Source organism: Papio anubis, chromosome 9, assembly GCF_008728515.1.
Source record: "Papio anubis isolate 15944 chromosome 9, Panubis1.0, whole genome shotgun sequence".
NCBI classification, from domain to species: domain Eukaryota; kingdom Metazoa; phylum Chordata; class Mammalia; order Primates; family Cercopithecidae; genus Papio; species Papio anubis.
Genome location: NC_044984.1, coordinates 26673556 through 26690709, shown reverse-complemented (window position 1 = coordinate 26690709; position 17154 = coordinate 26673556). Strand labels below are relative to the sequence as shown.

The window sequence follows — 17154 nt, the reverse complement described above, 5'->3', positions numbered from 1 at the left end:
AGTGGGTGATCATGGATTTAGCAGCTTCTTTGGGATGGTAGAGTATAACATCCAGTATTAAGCATCAGGCTGCGGAATTTTGCTGGGAGGCACCTCCTGTATCAAAGAGGCTTAGACCTACGATTTATCTATGCCTCAACTGGCAACAATGCCAGATTCAGTGGGTCAGCCACAAAGAACAGGCTCTCAGTCTCTCCTCTGTCTCTTGAATCTTTCACCAATGGATGCTTTTGTTTCCCAGCCGTCATAGATATGCCTCAGGCTGGTATTTTCTTGCCTTTTTAAAACAGACCAAAAAAATCATGCTCAAAGAATGATGTGCATTAGAAAGGCAATTCAAGCACAGTAACATTATCAGGGTAAGATGAGGTTGGACAGGGAGTCTGGGGTGTTAGTCTCACAATACTGGGCATTGATCTTGTGAGTTTTTTGGCTCCCAATATGATAATAACATTATTTAGGATTGGGAGCATCTTAAATGATCAAATCATTTTAATAAATTACACAGTAAGTTTTCTGTTAAGCTAGAAAAGCAATGTCAGAGCAATATAAACTCCTTTATTTTAAAAAGACCTAAATTTATTTCTAGGCCTCTTGAAAATACCGTTTTATATAACTGGAGGTATAATTTTATAGATCTGTTATTGACTGATCTTTGGATAATAAAAACTGGCTTTGTGGTACTATCTGTAAAACAGTTTTACAAAGAGTTAGGTCAAATAGAGTTAGGTAATTTTTATTTTTTATTTTTTTGAGAAGGGGTCTCACTATGCCATTAAGACTGGAGTGTGGTGTCACTATTATGGCTCAATGAAGCCTCCCAGGTTCAAGTGCTCCTCCAAGGAGCCTCCCATGTTCAAGTGCTCCTCCCACCTCAGCCTCCCAAGTAGCTGAGATTTACAGGCATGCGCCACTATGCCCGGTTAATTCTTACATTTTTTGTGGGGATGGGGTTTCATCATGTTGTCCAGGCTGGTCTTGAACTCCTGGGCACAAGTGATGCTCCCTCCTCAGCCTCCCAAAGTGCTGGGATTACAGGCATAAGCCACCGCACCCAGCTGAAGTAGGTCATTTTTTAAAGAATTTATGGAAAATGTCCCTTTTGAAATAGCAAGTAGAAAAAAATCTTAGCACAAGATGTTTATCACAGTATTGCTTTTAGTAACAAAAAATTGGAAAACAACATAATGTATAATAATAGTAGCTAACATGTATTGAGTGTTTAGTATGTGCCAGGCACTATTGTAAGTGCTTTACATGGATTACAGTACTGTTTTTATATTTTACAGCTGAGGAAGCTGAAGTGCAGAGTAAATTTTGGTATGGTAGAATGAAATACCAAAGAGCCATTAGAAGTTTTTGTGTAGATCTTTCTTTAGGATCACTGAAAAACATACTTTTTTTTGAGACAGAGTCTCGCTCTTATTGCCCAGGCTGGAGTGCAGTGGTGTGATCTCAGCTCACTGCAACCACGGCCTCCTGGGTTCAAGCCATTCTCCTGTCTCAGCCTCCCAACTAGCTGGGATTACAGGTGTCTGCCACCATGCCTGGCTAATTTTTGTATTTTTAGTAGAAACGGGGTTTCACCATGTTGGCCAGGCTGGTCTTGAACTCCCAACCTCAGGTAATCCACCCACCTCGGCCTCCCAAAATGCTGGGGTTACAGGCATGAGCCACCATGCCCAGCTGAAAAATATACTGTTACATTAAGTTTTTTAAAAAACAGATTTTGGAACAGTATGATTTCATTTATGTAAACCTATATACTGTTAAATAAAATTTATAGGAGGCCAGTGCAGTGACTGATTCCTGTAATCCCAGCACTTTGGGAGGCCAACGCAGGAGGATTGCATAAGGCCAGGAGTTTGAGGCCAGCCTGGGCAACATAGTGAGACCTCGTCTCTACAAAAAAAATTTAAAAATAAATTTAAAAATAAATAAAATGTGTAGACCATTGGTTTGTTTATTATTTATTTGAAACAGGGTCTTGCTCTGTTGCCCAAGTTGGAGTGCAGTAGCACAACCACAGCTCACTGTAGCCTCAACCTCATGGGCCCCACCTCAACCTGGCTAATTTTTTTTAATTTTGTAGAGACAGGCTTTCCCTGTGTTGTCCAGGCTGATCTCAAAACTCCTGGCTCAAAGCAATTCTCCCTCTTCGACCTTACAAAGTGTGGGGATTATAGGTGTGAGCCACTGCACCAGCCAAGACCACTGGTTTGAACTGAGCTCCTGCACTAGCCCCACAGATGAAACCAAAATGGAGTTACTCATGGTGATGTTCCATGATGCCACCAAGTGCGAACCAAGATCTGTATCTGATCTCTGAAAAACCCAGGAGAGAGATAATAACCATATCCCCAGACAGGCCGCTTTTAACAGCATAAGGCAGTGCCCTCTGCTTTAACCTTTACAAGGAAAGTAATCTTTTTATTATTTATTTATTTATTTATTTTGAGACGGGAGTCTGGCTCTGTCGCCCAGGCTGGAGTGCGGTGGCGCGATCTCCGCTCACTGCAAGCTCTGCCTCCCGGGTTCACGCCATTCTCCTGCCTCAACCTCCCGAGTAGCTGGGATTACAGGTGCCCGCCACCACGCCCGGCTAGTTTTTTTGTATTTTTAGTAGAGACGGGGTTTCACTGTGTTAGCCAGGATGGTCTCGATCTCCTGACCTCGTGATCCACACGCCTCAGCTTCCCAAAGTGCTGGGATTACAGACGTGAGCCACCATGCCCGGCCCCTGCTTTTTATTTTCTATTTCTGCTTTCATCAGGTCTTTTCCATCAACAAAGCCACCTCCTCTGCTCAGTTGATTGGATTTTATAGAATGAGATGTTGCCCTATTCTGGAATCACAAATAAAAGTCAATTAAGATCTTTAAACTAAATTTGTTGTAATTTTGTATTTTGACAGTTCATATGTCAAATAGCAATATCCAGAAAGATGTTTATTAAGATGGTAAGTGCTTGAAAGTTCCTCTTTTTGTATTTTTCTACATGATTTGAATTAAAGTGACCATATGTCAATTTAATAGAAGCAAAAACATTTTTAAAGAAAAAATTACATTTAAAGTTTTCAGGTACCATTTTTAAAAAATAATTTTTATTAATTTTATCAGCAAATGAAACGGAAACATAAGTAAATAAAGCAACTAGCAATTTTAAAATAAAGGTGACCAGGCACGGTGCTCACGCCTGTAATCCCAGCAATTTGGGAGGCTGAGGCAGGCAGATCACTTAAGGTCAGGAGTTTAAGAGCAGCCTGGCCAACATGGTGAAACCCCATCTCTATTAAAAATACAAAAATTAGCCAGGCATGGTGCTGCATTTTTGTAATCCCAGCTGCTCGGGACGCTGAGATGTAAGAATTGCTTGAACCCGGTAGGCGGAGCTTGCAGTGAACCAAGATTGCGTCGCTGCCCTCAAGCCTGGGCCACAGGGTGAGACTCAGTCTCAAAAAGTAAGTAAGTAAGTAAGTAAATAAATAAATAAAGGTGAAATATCGACTGTTTTCCAAATGTCTTGAATTTACTAAAGCTATGCTATTACTTCACTACCATTTAAAAATTATTTCTCTTTGTTTTTTCAGTTTCTCAATATTCCTAACACAACTTTATTTCTGGATTTTTTTTTTTTTTTTTTTTTTTTTTTTTTTTTGAGACAGAGCCTTGCTGTGTCTCCCAGGCTGGAGTGCCCAGATTCAAGTGATTCTCTTGCTTCAGCCTCCTGAGTAGCTGCGATTACAGGCATGCACCACCACACCCGGCTAATTTTTGTATTTTTAGTAGTGATGAGGTTTCACCATATTGGCCACATTTGTCTCCACCTCCTGACCTCTAGTGATCCGCCCATCTCAGCCTCCCAAAGTGCTGGGATTACAGGCGTGAGCCACCACGCCTGTCCTATTTCTGTTTTTTAACAAGCGAAACTGAAGTGTCTTCCTTTCATCAAAGCTTATGGAGTGATTTAAATGAGATAAAAGTAGTACATGGTCTTAAGACGGCTCTAGTTAATTCAAGTTGAGCCTTCTTGTTTAGGTAAAACTTCCATTTATTTCAGTCATCTATCTATATCAGTGTTTCCTAAACATCTTAGGAAATCACCTGGGACTCCTGTAAAAATAAGAAGGCCACTGTCCACTCAACAGCTACTGAATCAGGCTGTTGGGAGAGATAAGTGACTTTTAAAGTACAGATCACATTTGTGAACCCCTCTGCATAGCAAGAGCACCCTATTGGAAAGAAATATAATGTATTCCACATTGCAACAGTGTAGAGTTTCTAGGTATTTGATAACAAGGCCTTATAACAACTTTTGATTCAGTTGCATTGCTTCCTGGTTTCTGCAATTTCAGCGCACAGGGACAAGTTTTGAGATTGTTATGGATGCCTCCCTCAACCTCTGCCTTCCAGTTTCTACCATTTCTTTTTAAAATACTTGGCCCCAAGAAATTATCCATTTCCAGACTTTATGCAATCTCCAAAAAAAAACTTTAAAAAAGTTTAAAGCATGCTTTTACATTGAGACTTGTAGGTCCTTTGTTTGTTTGTTTGTTTTTTGTTTCTTAATAGCACCAGCCCCTGCAAGGCTTTATTTATTTATTTATTTAGTAGAGACCCTGTCTCCCTATGTTACCCAGGCTGGTCTCGAACTCCTAGGCTCAAGCAATCCTCCTGCCTCAGCCTCCCTACAGTGCTGGGATTATAGGCATTAGTCACCCTACCTGGCCAAGACTTGTAGATCCTTTAAAATGAAACTTTGATCTTTATTTAAATATACTCTGACAGCAAAAGGGTTAAACAACTGTGGCTCATTCCATTATCCCTGAAAGGAACACAAGAACTTCAAGGAATTAGGTAACACACAAAAGAACCTATATTTAATATGACTCAAAGACTTGAAGATCATAAGATTAGAGAGTAGACCTTCCTGTTTATGTCTCGAGGGCATTTTCTAAGAGAAATCACCATGGAATCTCATAAAATATTGAGAGTAATTTTTTGTTACTCATCCTTTCTCTTCCTTCCTTTGCCATTATAAAACCTCTCTTCCCTATCCCTTTGATCAGATGGAATCGTCTGAGTCTTTGCAGGTAAGCAACTGAAATTTGCTTTCTATACGAAGTTCATTAGAATGAAATATTTATCATTTTGTGTATTCTGTGTGGCTTAGGCAAGGTTAGGAGTTAGTGCATAATATAATTTTTGCTCAGAAGAAAATGAAGTGTTTCATATTTAAAGCTATTCAGTCTTAACTACTTTCCTTTTCATTATCAATTATTATATGTTTCTAAACATAAAAAGATATGTAACAACTAGACTGACTATTATTAGGAAACAGGTGAAGAGATGAATGTTCAAAGAATGCTAACGATTTTTGTGTCAAGAAGGTGAATGAGTCATTGTATAAAAAGGTATAAAAGAAATACAGATCACAGATTAGAAAGTTTCTTTTTTAAAAGAAACAATAGAGTGCTTTGTGCCAAAAGCTGATTATCACTAATGCTTCATATAAAATTGGATAGAAAAAAGCAACAGTTTTATGCTTTGAACTAATTTGTCACCTTGGATGTCACAGGATATGAAACCCATAACTTTCACAAAAGCAAGAGTTCATTTTCACTGCCTTTTCAAATGTTCGGGCATTGCAATTGAAATGATTTTATTACTATTTAGAAATTTTAAAACATTTCACCATTTTCCTAGTGTTTTCTGTTTGTTTGGTTTGGTTTTTCTGAGACAGGGTCTCCGTCTGTCACCCAGGCTGGAGTACAGTAGTGTCATCTCGGCTCACTGCAACGTCTACCTCCCAGGCTCAAGCAATCTCCCACCTCGGCCTCCCAAAGTGTTGAGATTACAGGTGTGAGCCACTGTGCTTGGCCAGGGTTTTTTTTTAAGTCAGAGTGAAAACCCAAACCAGTGCAAAAAAATTTTTTTAGTGAACCTGAATGTCAGAACTTAAATTCAAAGAAATATAGATGATTTTTTAAAAAAAACAGTCTGCAGTTACAAGTTCTTTAAAAATCAAACAGAGGTGCCCTCACAAAATCATGTCTTGTTTATGATGAAACGGATACTTCCTTTATCTGACGTCAAGTGACTAACTTATTGTTTCCCTCAGAAAGCCTCTTGACTAAGGTTTCCACTTGTCTTTATATTTACTTAGCAAAAGGTGTCTGTGACTATTCACTTTCAGAGAAAGAAGAAAAGCAGAAAAGAGAATGCACGTCTTAAGATGCTAAGGGACAGGGGATTGAAATAGCCTGGAAAGTGTTCAGAAAGAATGCCAGCAAATCAAATGTTCACCTGGGGCTCGGGAAGAAACAAAAGAAAAATCAATATGCAGTCAAAGAGTGGTCTTATTTTTCTAGAAAGTGACTCTCCAGAAAAGCTCCAAGGAAGCTCTCCCTTAACACCTCTGACATTCCAGAGACTGTCCTAAACTCCGGTAATTCAGCTTCTGTCTGGAAATCAGACTTATCTTCGAGTCTTCCTTCATACAGGAAAAATGCATGTGGCAGTGGTAGCAGTTAACGTGATATTGCTCCTAAGCATGGGGCGGACGTCAGACTCTCTCTGCTCACCCACAGTTTTTTACAGAGACTGCTGGATCCGTCGCTTCCCAGGTCTTCTAATCGATCTGGAGGAGTCTCAGAAGCTGGGAGCCCAGTTCTTGAAGTATTATTCTGAAAGCACTGGCCAGAAGTGCAGTAGGAGCTGCTGTCTTCGGAAGGATGGTAAGTATTCATGATATGCTTGGGCAAAAATAAGACGAAACTTCCAAGGATGAAGCCCTAAGTGAGGAGTCCTAGGCAGAGGCCAGTAAACAGTTGTAAAGGACTAGAGAAGATGCCCTGGGGTGTGGGAGAGAGAGGTAGAGGAAAAAGAGCCAGTGAAACTGATTTCACAGTCTGGGCCAGAGCAGGCTCTATTTACATATCTAATAATGACCCAAAATTCAATAGAACCTACAGGAAACAGAATCCTCTTTTCTTCACCAAAATGCTAAATGAAAATATTTCTCCCAAGGTTAATTTACAATATTTTTACAGCTCAAAATATATATGATTTTTAAAATATTTATTTCTCATTTTATTTTAAATGTTTAGAGGCAGAGTCTCACTATATTGCCTAGGCTGGTCTCAAACACCTGGACTCAAGCGGTCCTCCTGTCTCAGCCTCCCAAAGTGCCGGGATTACAGATGTGAACCACTGCACCCAGTCAAATATTTATTATAATTTCCCTTTCAAAGTACATTTTGGTGATATTAGTATCATATCAAATTTTTTTTATGTGCTGAGTCAGGTGCAATGGCTCATGCCTGTAATCTCAGAATTTTGGGAGGCCAAGGTGGGTGGATCACCTAAGGTCAGGAGTTGGAGACCAACCTGGCCAACATGGTGAAACCCCCTCTCTACTAAAAATACAAAAATTGGCCAGCGGTGGTGGCAGGCACCTGTAATCCCAGCTACTCGGGAGACTGAGTCAGGAGAACTGCTTGAACCCGGGAGGCAGAGGTTGCAGTGAGCCAAGATCGCACCAGTGCACTCCAGCCTGGGCAACAGAGTGAGACTCCCGTCTCAAAATAAATAAATAAATAATAAAAAGATTACTTTCCTTGTAAAGGTTAAAACAGAGGGCACTGCCTTATGCTGGTGTGATTCTGTCACACACACACACACACACACACACACACACAAAAACTAAAATGTGCTGACTTGGGTTTACCAAATGTGGAATGTATTAAAAAAGAATTTAGAGTGTGATTCATGTTTTGAAAGAAATAGGGAGATATATGTCAAATACCCACCCCAAACTCATATTTCCAAATATTCCTCATAAATGTTTTGTCTGTCATATGGAATCTGCATGTAGACTTCATCCATATAATATGATCAAGACCTGCAATTAGGAATGTTTATTTTATTATTGCAGGATTTCAAGTTATAATTGCCTAAAGACTTCTTTCATTTCTTTTTCATTTTTCCAAGATTTTAAAGCTACTTGAAAAGAAACAGTAAAAGCAGCACGGCACTTTAAAATAATTCCCTTGGTTGTTCCACACTTTCTTTCCATGGATCCGTATCAACTTGTTAACTTCCAATGCCTCTTGCCCAATTATGTAAGATTTTTGTGTGTGTAAGATTATGTATGTAAGATTTTTGAGATGAAAATTGGAGCTACAATAATTAATTTAATACGAGGAAATCTTTTTGAAAAGATAGCCAATCCAGATTTCCACCTTCCAGATGCTTCTAACTCCCATAAGTCTTCACTGAGAGGAGACGGCGGAGGGGCAGTACATTTTTTTGCATTTTCCCTTAGCATGAATTTACCTGACTCCACAGCAGAGAAGCTCTGGCCTTTGGACTGTCGGGGATACTGTAAGCATACAGGGCAATCCCATGATTTTAGAGCCCCTGTAACTTCCCAGTTGTGACTTTCTTCCTTCAGAACGAGAAAAACAGGAAGGCACATTCCAGTTATTAGCTGGAAGCCATAACTTTAAAATGCCACAATCCTGCTCAGAGCTGGGATGCTGAAATGTATACAAAGAATGTAAAACACGTTTCAAAGTTGTCCTCTGCAGAATCAACTACTTTCTCATCAGAAATTTAAAAGTCTTAAGTTTGAATAGTTTTTCTTTCCCTTCAACTTTACAGCACAGTTCTCAGGGAATGTATTTGTAATGTGTAATGTATTAGCAATGTATTATTAACTAATTTTTGTCTTATTCTTTCTCCTGGAAAATAGAGTGCAGCAACATGAGGATGTCCTAGAAGTAACGATGGAGATGTAACTCCTCACAGTTCACCTTACACAAAAGCAGTACAGGTTCTGCAAGCAGCAGATCCACAGCTTTAGGCATGCTTTGAGGTCTGGTGATCAGACGCTAGCCCTCTGTAATCTTATTTTATTAAAGAGGTTGATACCTTGGCGGGTAGCTCATGCCTGTAATCCCAGCACTTTGGGAGGCCAAGGCAGGCAGATCACTTGAGGTTAGGAGTTTGAGAGCAGCCTGGACAACATGGTGAAATCCGTCTCTACCAAAAATACAAAAATTAACCAGGTGTGGTAGTGCACCCCTGTAATCCCAGCTACTCAGGAGGCTGAGGCAGGAGAATCACTTGAACCCAGGAGGCAGAAGTTGCATTGAGCCGAGATTGCACCACTTTGCTCCGGTCTGGGTGACTGAAAAAAAAAAAAAAAAAAAAAAAAAGTTGATACCTTTTGGCCAATGGATATTTCATATCACATGGTCTCTACTGCACTGTAGCAGAAGTAAAATCTATGTTGCACTTTTGTGAGGGTAGACTGAAGATTTGCATTACACAAATCTGTTTCAGATTTTCCAGAAGTAAGGAAATTTTTTTCTTTTTAAGTCTTCTCTTCCTCTGTCAGAGAACATTTTCTTTTTCTTTTTCTTCTTCTTCTTCTTCATTTTTTTTTTTTTTTTTTTTGAGACAGAGTCTTATTCTTTTGCCCAGGCCAGAGTGCAGTGGCGCAATCTCAGCTCACTGCAACCTCCGCCTCCTGGGTTCAAGTGATTCTCGTGCCTCAGCCTCCTGAGTAGCTGGGGTTACAGGTGCGTGCCACCACGCCCAGCCAATATTTGTAATTGTTTTTTTAGTAGAGACGATGTTTTGTCAAGTTGGCCAGGCTGGTCTCGAACTCCTGACCTCAAGTGATCCGCCATCTTGGCCTCCCAAAGCGCTGAGATTACAGGTGTGAGCCACTGCGCCTGGCCAGAGAGCATGTTTTAAAAAGCAAATTTGCTTAGAGAAGGAAAGACAGCATGAGCCAGTAGTGTGTCCCCACCTGCTAGAATTCTACCTGCTAGCATCTCTGCCTGTCCAGTCCCTGCCTCTTTAAATGACACTGATTAGGCTTTTCTTTGGATGTGGTTTTACATCTGGGGAGAGTGCACACCTGCAGTCAGGGCAAGGTGATGCTCACACAGCCTGTGGCCTTTCCACCATCTGGGCCGTTCACGTATTACTCTTTTGCCCTTCCCACTACTCCCTCTTCTTTACAGCATTTGTCCTTGTATTTTCCTATTTCTTTCTCTGGTGACCCCCAGCCCCTTAGTATTCTGAGAGGACACTGTGCCTAGAAACCTGATGTGTAAATCCCCAGGGTTTTTTGTTTTGTTTTGTTTTGTTTTTGAGACGGAGTTTCGCTCTTGTTGCCCAGGCTGGAATGCAATGGCGCGATCTCACTGAAACCTCCACCTCCCGGGTTCAAGAAATTCTCCTGCCTCAGCCTCCCAAGTAACTGGGATTACAGGAATGCGCCACCACGCCTGGCTAATTTTGTGTTTTTAGTAGAGACTGGGTTTCTCCATGTTGGTCAGGCTGGTCTCAAACTCCTAACCTCAGGTGATCTGCCCCACTCAGCCTCCCAAAGTGGTGGGGTTACAGGGATGAGCCACCACGCCGGGCCCCCAGAGGTTTTTGTAGCTAATCTAACTTTTCATGAACACGAAATTCTGGGACCAGGAAATAATGAATGATTCCAAATATCCTGTATGGGATGGAAAGTATGAAAGATTACTTTGAGAAAATCTGTATTTTCTTTAAAAAGGCATTTTCTGGTTGGGTGGGATGGCCCCTCCCTGTAATTCCAGCTTTGCGGGAGGCAGATGGCTTGAGCTCCGGAGTTTGAGACAAGTCTGGGCAACGTGGTGAAACCCTGCCTCTACAAAAAATACAAAAATTAGCCCAGCATGGTGATGGGGGCCTCTAGTCCCAGCTATTTGGGAGACTGAGGTGGAAGGATTGCTTGGACCCGGAAGGTCTAGGCTGCACTGAGCTGTAATCGCACCATTGCACTCCAGCCTGAGTGACAGAGCGAGACCCTGTCTCAAAAAAAATTTTTTTTTAAAGTATTTTCCATATTCACAGAAGCAGTTACAATAGTTTATAAATGTTCTGCAAAATGTCTGCACATTGCCCTGAAAAATACTGTTAATCCAGTATTCCTGAAACAAATATAAGTTACTCAGAGTTCATGAAACTGGTGGAAATTGAGACCATCCAGAGATGTACTTTGCTTGTTTCCCTTTCAGTTTCCTGTAACCTGGCTGTCTTCTACCACGATCCTATTCATGACAATATCAACTGCCTCCATGTTCACTGCCCAACACTGGAGAGCTGCATATTAGAGCCTGGAACCAGTGCCATTTTGTACAACATAACAGATGGTAATGATTACATATTTCAAGACTTTTAAAGAATGCTGGCAATACTCTAGTAGAGGCATATAGCTGAGAAACTGGCTGGCAACAGTCATATGTGAGTCCCTAGAATCATTATTTCCAGTGAACTTTGGAAAAATTTTGCATATCTAGGATGGAAAACTGAAAGAAAATTCTCTTTAGTTTAATGTTTAGCAATTAGTTCACTCCAGATTATAAATGATACATGATTGAACAAGAGCTTACCCACTGTATTTCATGAATCTCAAGAACTCTTAGTAAAGCTAAAGGAAGGGTTTCTCAGCCGGGCACAGTGGCTCATGCCTGTTATCCCAGCACTTTGGGAGGCCAAGGCGGGCAGATCACGAGGTCAAGAGATCGAGACCATCCTGGCCAACATGGTGAAACCCTGTCTCTACCAAAAATACAAAAATTAGCTGTGCGTGGTGGCATGTGCCTGTAGTCCTAGCTACTCAGGAGACTGAGGCAGGAGAATCACTTGAACCTGGGAGACAGAGGTTGCGGTGAGCTGAGATCACACCACTGCACTCCAGCCTGGTGACAGAGCAAGACTCTGTCTCGAAAAAAAAAAAGAAAAGCGTTTCTCCTGCAGTGGCTGAGGGTGCCACTAGGAGATAAAGAACATGCTAAATGGCAGTTCTGAGGTCCAATGAACACTGCATACAGGATTCTGAAAAGAGGGATGTCACGTTCAGGGAAACTTACCACCGTGTGCTAACATACATTAGCATATCATTGGTCCCAAGATAACCAGTGTATTTTATTTTAGAAATATAAGTGTTTTGTGCCCATTTATGTAATCTCAGGGTGTAAATTACTGACCATAAAAGAAGAGATTTTTGCCATCAAAATGCAAAGGAGATAAATTTCTTATCAATTTGTATGTATTGAACACCTGATGCTCCAGGCTAGAATCAACACTGTGGGCCGGGCGCGGTGGCTCAAGCCTGTAATCCCAGCACTTTGGGAGGCAGAGACGGGCGGATCACGAGGTCAGGAGATCGAGACCATCCTGGCTAACACGGTGAAACCCCGTCTCTACTAAGAAATACAAAAAACTAGCCGGGCGAGGTGGCGGGCGCCTGTAGTCCCAGCTACTCGGGAGGCTGAGGCCGGAGAATGGCGTGAACCCGGGAGGCGGAGCTTGCAGTGAGCTGAGATCCGGCCACTGCACTCCAGCCTGGGCTACAGAGCGAGACTCCGTCTCAAAAAAAAAAAAAAAAAAAAAAAAAAAACACTGTGGAAGATCGCAGCCATATCTCTGCCCTCAAGGTCCTTTATAATCTAGTAGATGTGACAGATCTTACAATTAGTGTTAAGACACAACTAAATACAGAAATGTGTGAAGCTGTCTCAGTGCAAAGTTTCAAAGAAGGGGAGGCTAGTGAAAGTCAGTGTATTCAGAGCCGGTTCATGGAAGAAGGCAGGCAGAAGAAGATGAGTTCTATATTATGCTACAGGAGAGTAAGCAAACAGGTCTGGACACAATAAGGAGACATGTAATTGCAATGAAAATATGGCTAAGATAAGGTAGGGACAGGTATCATAAGGGCCATGGACAGAGTAGAGTTTTGGTTTGACTTTGTCTGAAAGAGACAACAAGGGCATTTAATGAAAAAACATGTGAAGTGATATCTGTTTGTCCTAGTCCACACTTATATGCAGGTACAGATTAGAAAATCTAGTCAGGGAAGCATTAAAGTCTGCACAAAGTGACTGTAGTTGAAATGAAGAGAAGGGGGCCGGGCGCGGTGGCTCAAGCCTGTAATCCCAGCACTTTGGGAGGCCGAGGCGGGTGGATCACGAGGTCAGGAGATCGAGACTATCCTGGCTAACATGGTGAAACCCCGTCTCTACTAAAAATACAAAAAACTAGCCGGGCGTGGTGGCGGGCGCCTGTAATCTCAGCTACTTGGGAGGCTGAGGCGGGAGAATGGCGTGAACCCGGGAGGCGGAGCTTGCAGTGAGCCGAGATCAGGCCACTGCACTCCAGCCTGGGAGCACAGCGAGACTCCGTCTCAAAAAAAAAAAAAAAAAAAAAAAAAATGAAGAGAAGGGATAATTATCAGAGCATTGGGAAGGTTGAATAAGGACTTAGTCACCTTTTTAATGAGAGGAAATGAAGTGATTGGAGTCAAAATCACTTTGCAGGCCCAAGTGCAGTGACTCACGCCTGTAATTCCAGCACTTTGGGAGGCTGAGACAGGAGGATCGCTTGAGTCCAGGAATTCGAGACCAACCTGAACAACATAGAGAGACCCCCATCTCTACAAAAAAAATTAGCCAGGCAAGGTGCTGTGTGCCTGTGGTTGGTCCCAGGTACTCATGAGGCTGAGGTGGAAGGATCACTTGAGCCCAGGAGCTCAAGGTTACAGTTAGTTATGATTGCATGATCACACTCCAGCCTGACTGACAGCTGTCTCTTAAAAAAAAAAAAAAAATCACAGTGCAGATTTCAGTGTGGGTGATGGAAGAATGATGATGCCAATGAAGGAGACAAGGAGGCAGAGATAATAATTTTGGCTTTGGGCATATTAAGAGATGATGTAAGAGGTCCAGATGGAAACCTCCAATAGAAGACTGGATAAATGAGATCAGAACTCAAGAAAGAGGGGAAAACATAGTGATATGGGTTTCAATGCCATTGATGTAGTGGTGCCAATTGAGCATGATCTCTTTGTGTGTGTTGGAGGGGAGGGGGTAGTGAAGAGAAAATACATCTGAAAACCAAGGACTGAAGATGATGGAAACCACACAAGCAGTGAGATTGTACAAGAGAACCAGCAAAAGAAAGCAAAAATGAGAGGCAGTGGGGGAAAATGCCAAGGGGGTCCGAGGTCCAGGGAGTCATGGGAGAAGAATTCAAGAAGGTGGCCGGTAGCATCAAGGACAAGAAAGAAGCCAAAGCAAGGTGACGTGAGTGATCAGGAAGTAAAGAAACAATTGACTACCTCAGAAGCAATGGATGCTGGCATGTTTGCGCGCGGAGAGAGGGAGGGAGAGAGAGAGAGAGAGAAGTCACCAGCAGGGACCATTGGAAAGCTGTTGACAGTTTTTTCTCTTCTCGTATAAAGACAAAGCAGTATTTGTTCATGTCTGAAGTTAGAGGGAAAGGAGTTAGTATACAAGGGAGAAAATACTAAAGACAAAGCAAGACCCTCAGAGGTCGAAAAGGGATGAGACTTAAGGCTTTGCTCATGATTTTGCTTATAGTCACCCTTCTCAGGCCCTGTTTTGCTTAACTTGATTTAAAGACACTATATTGCTGGGTGTGGTGGCTCCTGCCTATAATCCCAGTACTTTGGGAGGCCGAGGCGGGCGGATCGCTTTAGCTAACAAGTTCAAGACCAGTCTGGGCAACATGGCAAAACTCCATCTCTACAAAAAACAACAACAACAACAACAACAAAAAAAATTAGCTGGGCGTGGTGGCGCACGCCTATAATCCTAGTTACTCAGGAGACTGAGGTGAGAGGATTGCTTGAACCCGGGAGGCAGAGGTTACAGTGAGCCGAGACCGCACCACTGCACTCCAGCCTGGGTGATAGGGCAAGACCCCGTCTCAAAAAATAAATAAATAAATAAATAATAAACGCTATATTGTATCTCAAATGGTCACTGTTTCTACAGCTCTCAAAGTAACACTCACTATTGTACAAAAACCCTGACAGACACAAAGCCTTCTCCTTGGGTGTAGTCAAATTTGTTCATTTAAAAAAAAGTGTTTTAGAAAGTTAAGATAAATTCAAATGTAGCCAGTATGTTTGGAAACCTTTGAGAAGAATGTGGTAGTAGAACGTGAATTTAGCTTTGTTCAGTAACTCATAGTGGCAAAAGCCAATCCCTTCTCCAAACTGTGCTTTAAGGTTTTTGTTTTGAAAGTAAAAATAAAATGAATGATGCCTTATTTATTTTTCAGGTATAGATCCAGATTTGCTGGTTTTCGAACAATCTTCCACATATCTCAATACTCGTTCTTCATCCAAGAGATGGGACAGACTAAGGATTCTAAAAGCTATGAATTTAGATAAACAAACCACCATGATAAATGGTATGCTGCCATCCACAGAGGCTCCATCCTCAACCACACATCAAGATTTGGTTGTAAACACAAACAGCACCAGTTATTCTAAGGAATTAACCACAGATTTTTGGGCAAGATTTACTTCCCTGAATGACTCCATTACCGCAAAGATAAATATGGTGTCACCAAATACTGATTTCATCAGCAATCCAGATAATAAGACTATTTCTCCTTTCTTTGTACCCATAGACACAAAACTTTCTCATATGCCTATTCCACCCCTACTCAACAGTAGCAAACAATTCCTGAATAAAACCAAAGGATACAATAGCAGAAACCACACATCTGCGAATGAAGATGAGGTATCTGTGACTTCAAAGGCTTGGCCGGTTTCTGTGGCACTTTGCACCTCTGTCATCTTCCTTGGCTACTGTATAGTCATCCTGGCATCTGGATGCTGTGGAAAGCAGCAGGGCCACTATAAACTGAGACAGAGAAAATCAGGATCCTAGCAAATTAAAAATCGTAACCATGTGAAGGAGAACTCTTCATAGTAAAAGCTGTAGCAAGATTATATGCTTTAAAGGATATCATTTTTAGTTTTGTGTAAGAAAGGGCAGTTTAGTGGGAAAAAAAATTGGTCTGGGCGTGGTGGTTCATACTTGTAATCCCAACACTTTGGGAGGCCAAGGCAGAAGAATTGCTTGAGCCCAGGAGTTGGAGACCAGCCTGGGAAACATAGTGAGACCCTGTCTCTATAAAATAAAAAATAAAAAAAAAAAGCACATGGGGCAACATGATGCACCTGTGGTCCCAGCTACTCAGGAGGCTGAGGTGAGAGGACTGCTGCCGCAGTGAGCAGTGATTGCACCACTGCACGCCAGCCTGGGCAACAGAGCCAGACCCTGTCTCAAAAGAAAAAATACGATGCGCACTCCTACCAATCTGTGAAAAAAAGAAAAAAAGGCTAATGCTTGGTATACATAATGCTTTTTTTGTTGTTATTTCTATTTTTTGAGTAGTGTTCCCTCTGCCAGAGTTGCAAAATTCTGATCCTTACAGTTGTTACTGAGTGAGACACACTGTTTGAGTGCTTTAGGGGCATGAACTCACTGAATCCTTCCAACCCTGAGAGGTGGGTATCCTGCTGTTAACCATGATACTATTATCACATTTTACAGACGAGGCAACTGAGGTGAAGAGAGGTTAAGCATCTTCCCTAAAGACACACAAGTATTAAGTAGTGAAGTCAGGACTTAATTAAACACAGGCAGTCTGGTTCAAGTCCATGTTCAAAATCACTGTTAGACCAAAAGTGTATGTTTTCCCAAAAACCACAAAAAAAAACAATACCAGGAAGAAAACACAATATCATCATATTTGCCTCCCAGTCAAGGTCAAATTATTGTCACGTATAGTAATACGATCATGCAGTAATTTGAGCAAAATAACACAGTTACTAACAGTTACTAACGCATAAGCAAATGCTTCCTGACTTTAATCTAGCTTTCTACTTTCAACTGATTAATCCTTCTCAATTCCAACCCATCTTCATCTTCCTTTCAGTAATTGTGCTACGGAGCTCTTTGAGCTTTCTGTGTTGATTTCTGTTGAATAAAGCTTAGGAGTTTTAGTTTTAGTTACAGCCCTCACTTGTATACATTCTGTTTTCCTAGGTGTAAAGATTAGCTCTGGGTGTTTCAGTTCTGTCCCAATCTTACACCAGATTTACCCCCTAAATCTTAGAAGACTTTTAAGTGTGGAATACTGTAGTTCAAGTCTCTAAGAAACTTAAGCTTTGTAGGCCCCTCTTCTCATTCCCGAAACCTGTTTTTAATGTGAGAACAGATATTAAAAGATAGCTAATAAGCATAAATAATAAATGAGGGGCTGGGCACAGTTACTGGGCACAG

At 41.5% G+C, this 17154-nt stretch overlaps 1 protein-coding gene across 1 annotated transcript; it reads left to right on the top strand.

Moving 5' to 3' along the window:
- The first annotated feature begins 5939 nt into the window (after positions 1–5939).
- Positions 5940–15861, top strand: MANSC4 (MANSC domain containing 4). The gene is made up of 3 exons (XM_003906157.5): positions 5940–6735; positions 11068–11202; positions 15137–15861. The coding sequence occupies exons 1-3, from the start codon at positions 6507–6509 to the stop codon at positions 15751–15753; spliced, it is 981 nt and encodes a 326-aa protein (XP_003906206.2). The 5' UTR covers positions 5940–6506; the 3' UTR covers positions 15754–15861.
- Positions 15862–17154: the final 1293 nt, after the last annotated feature.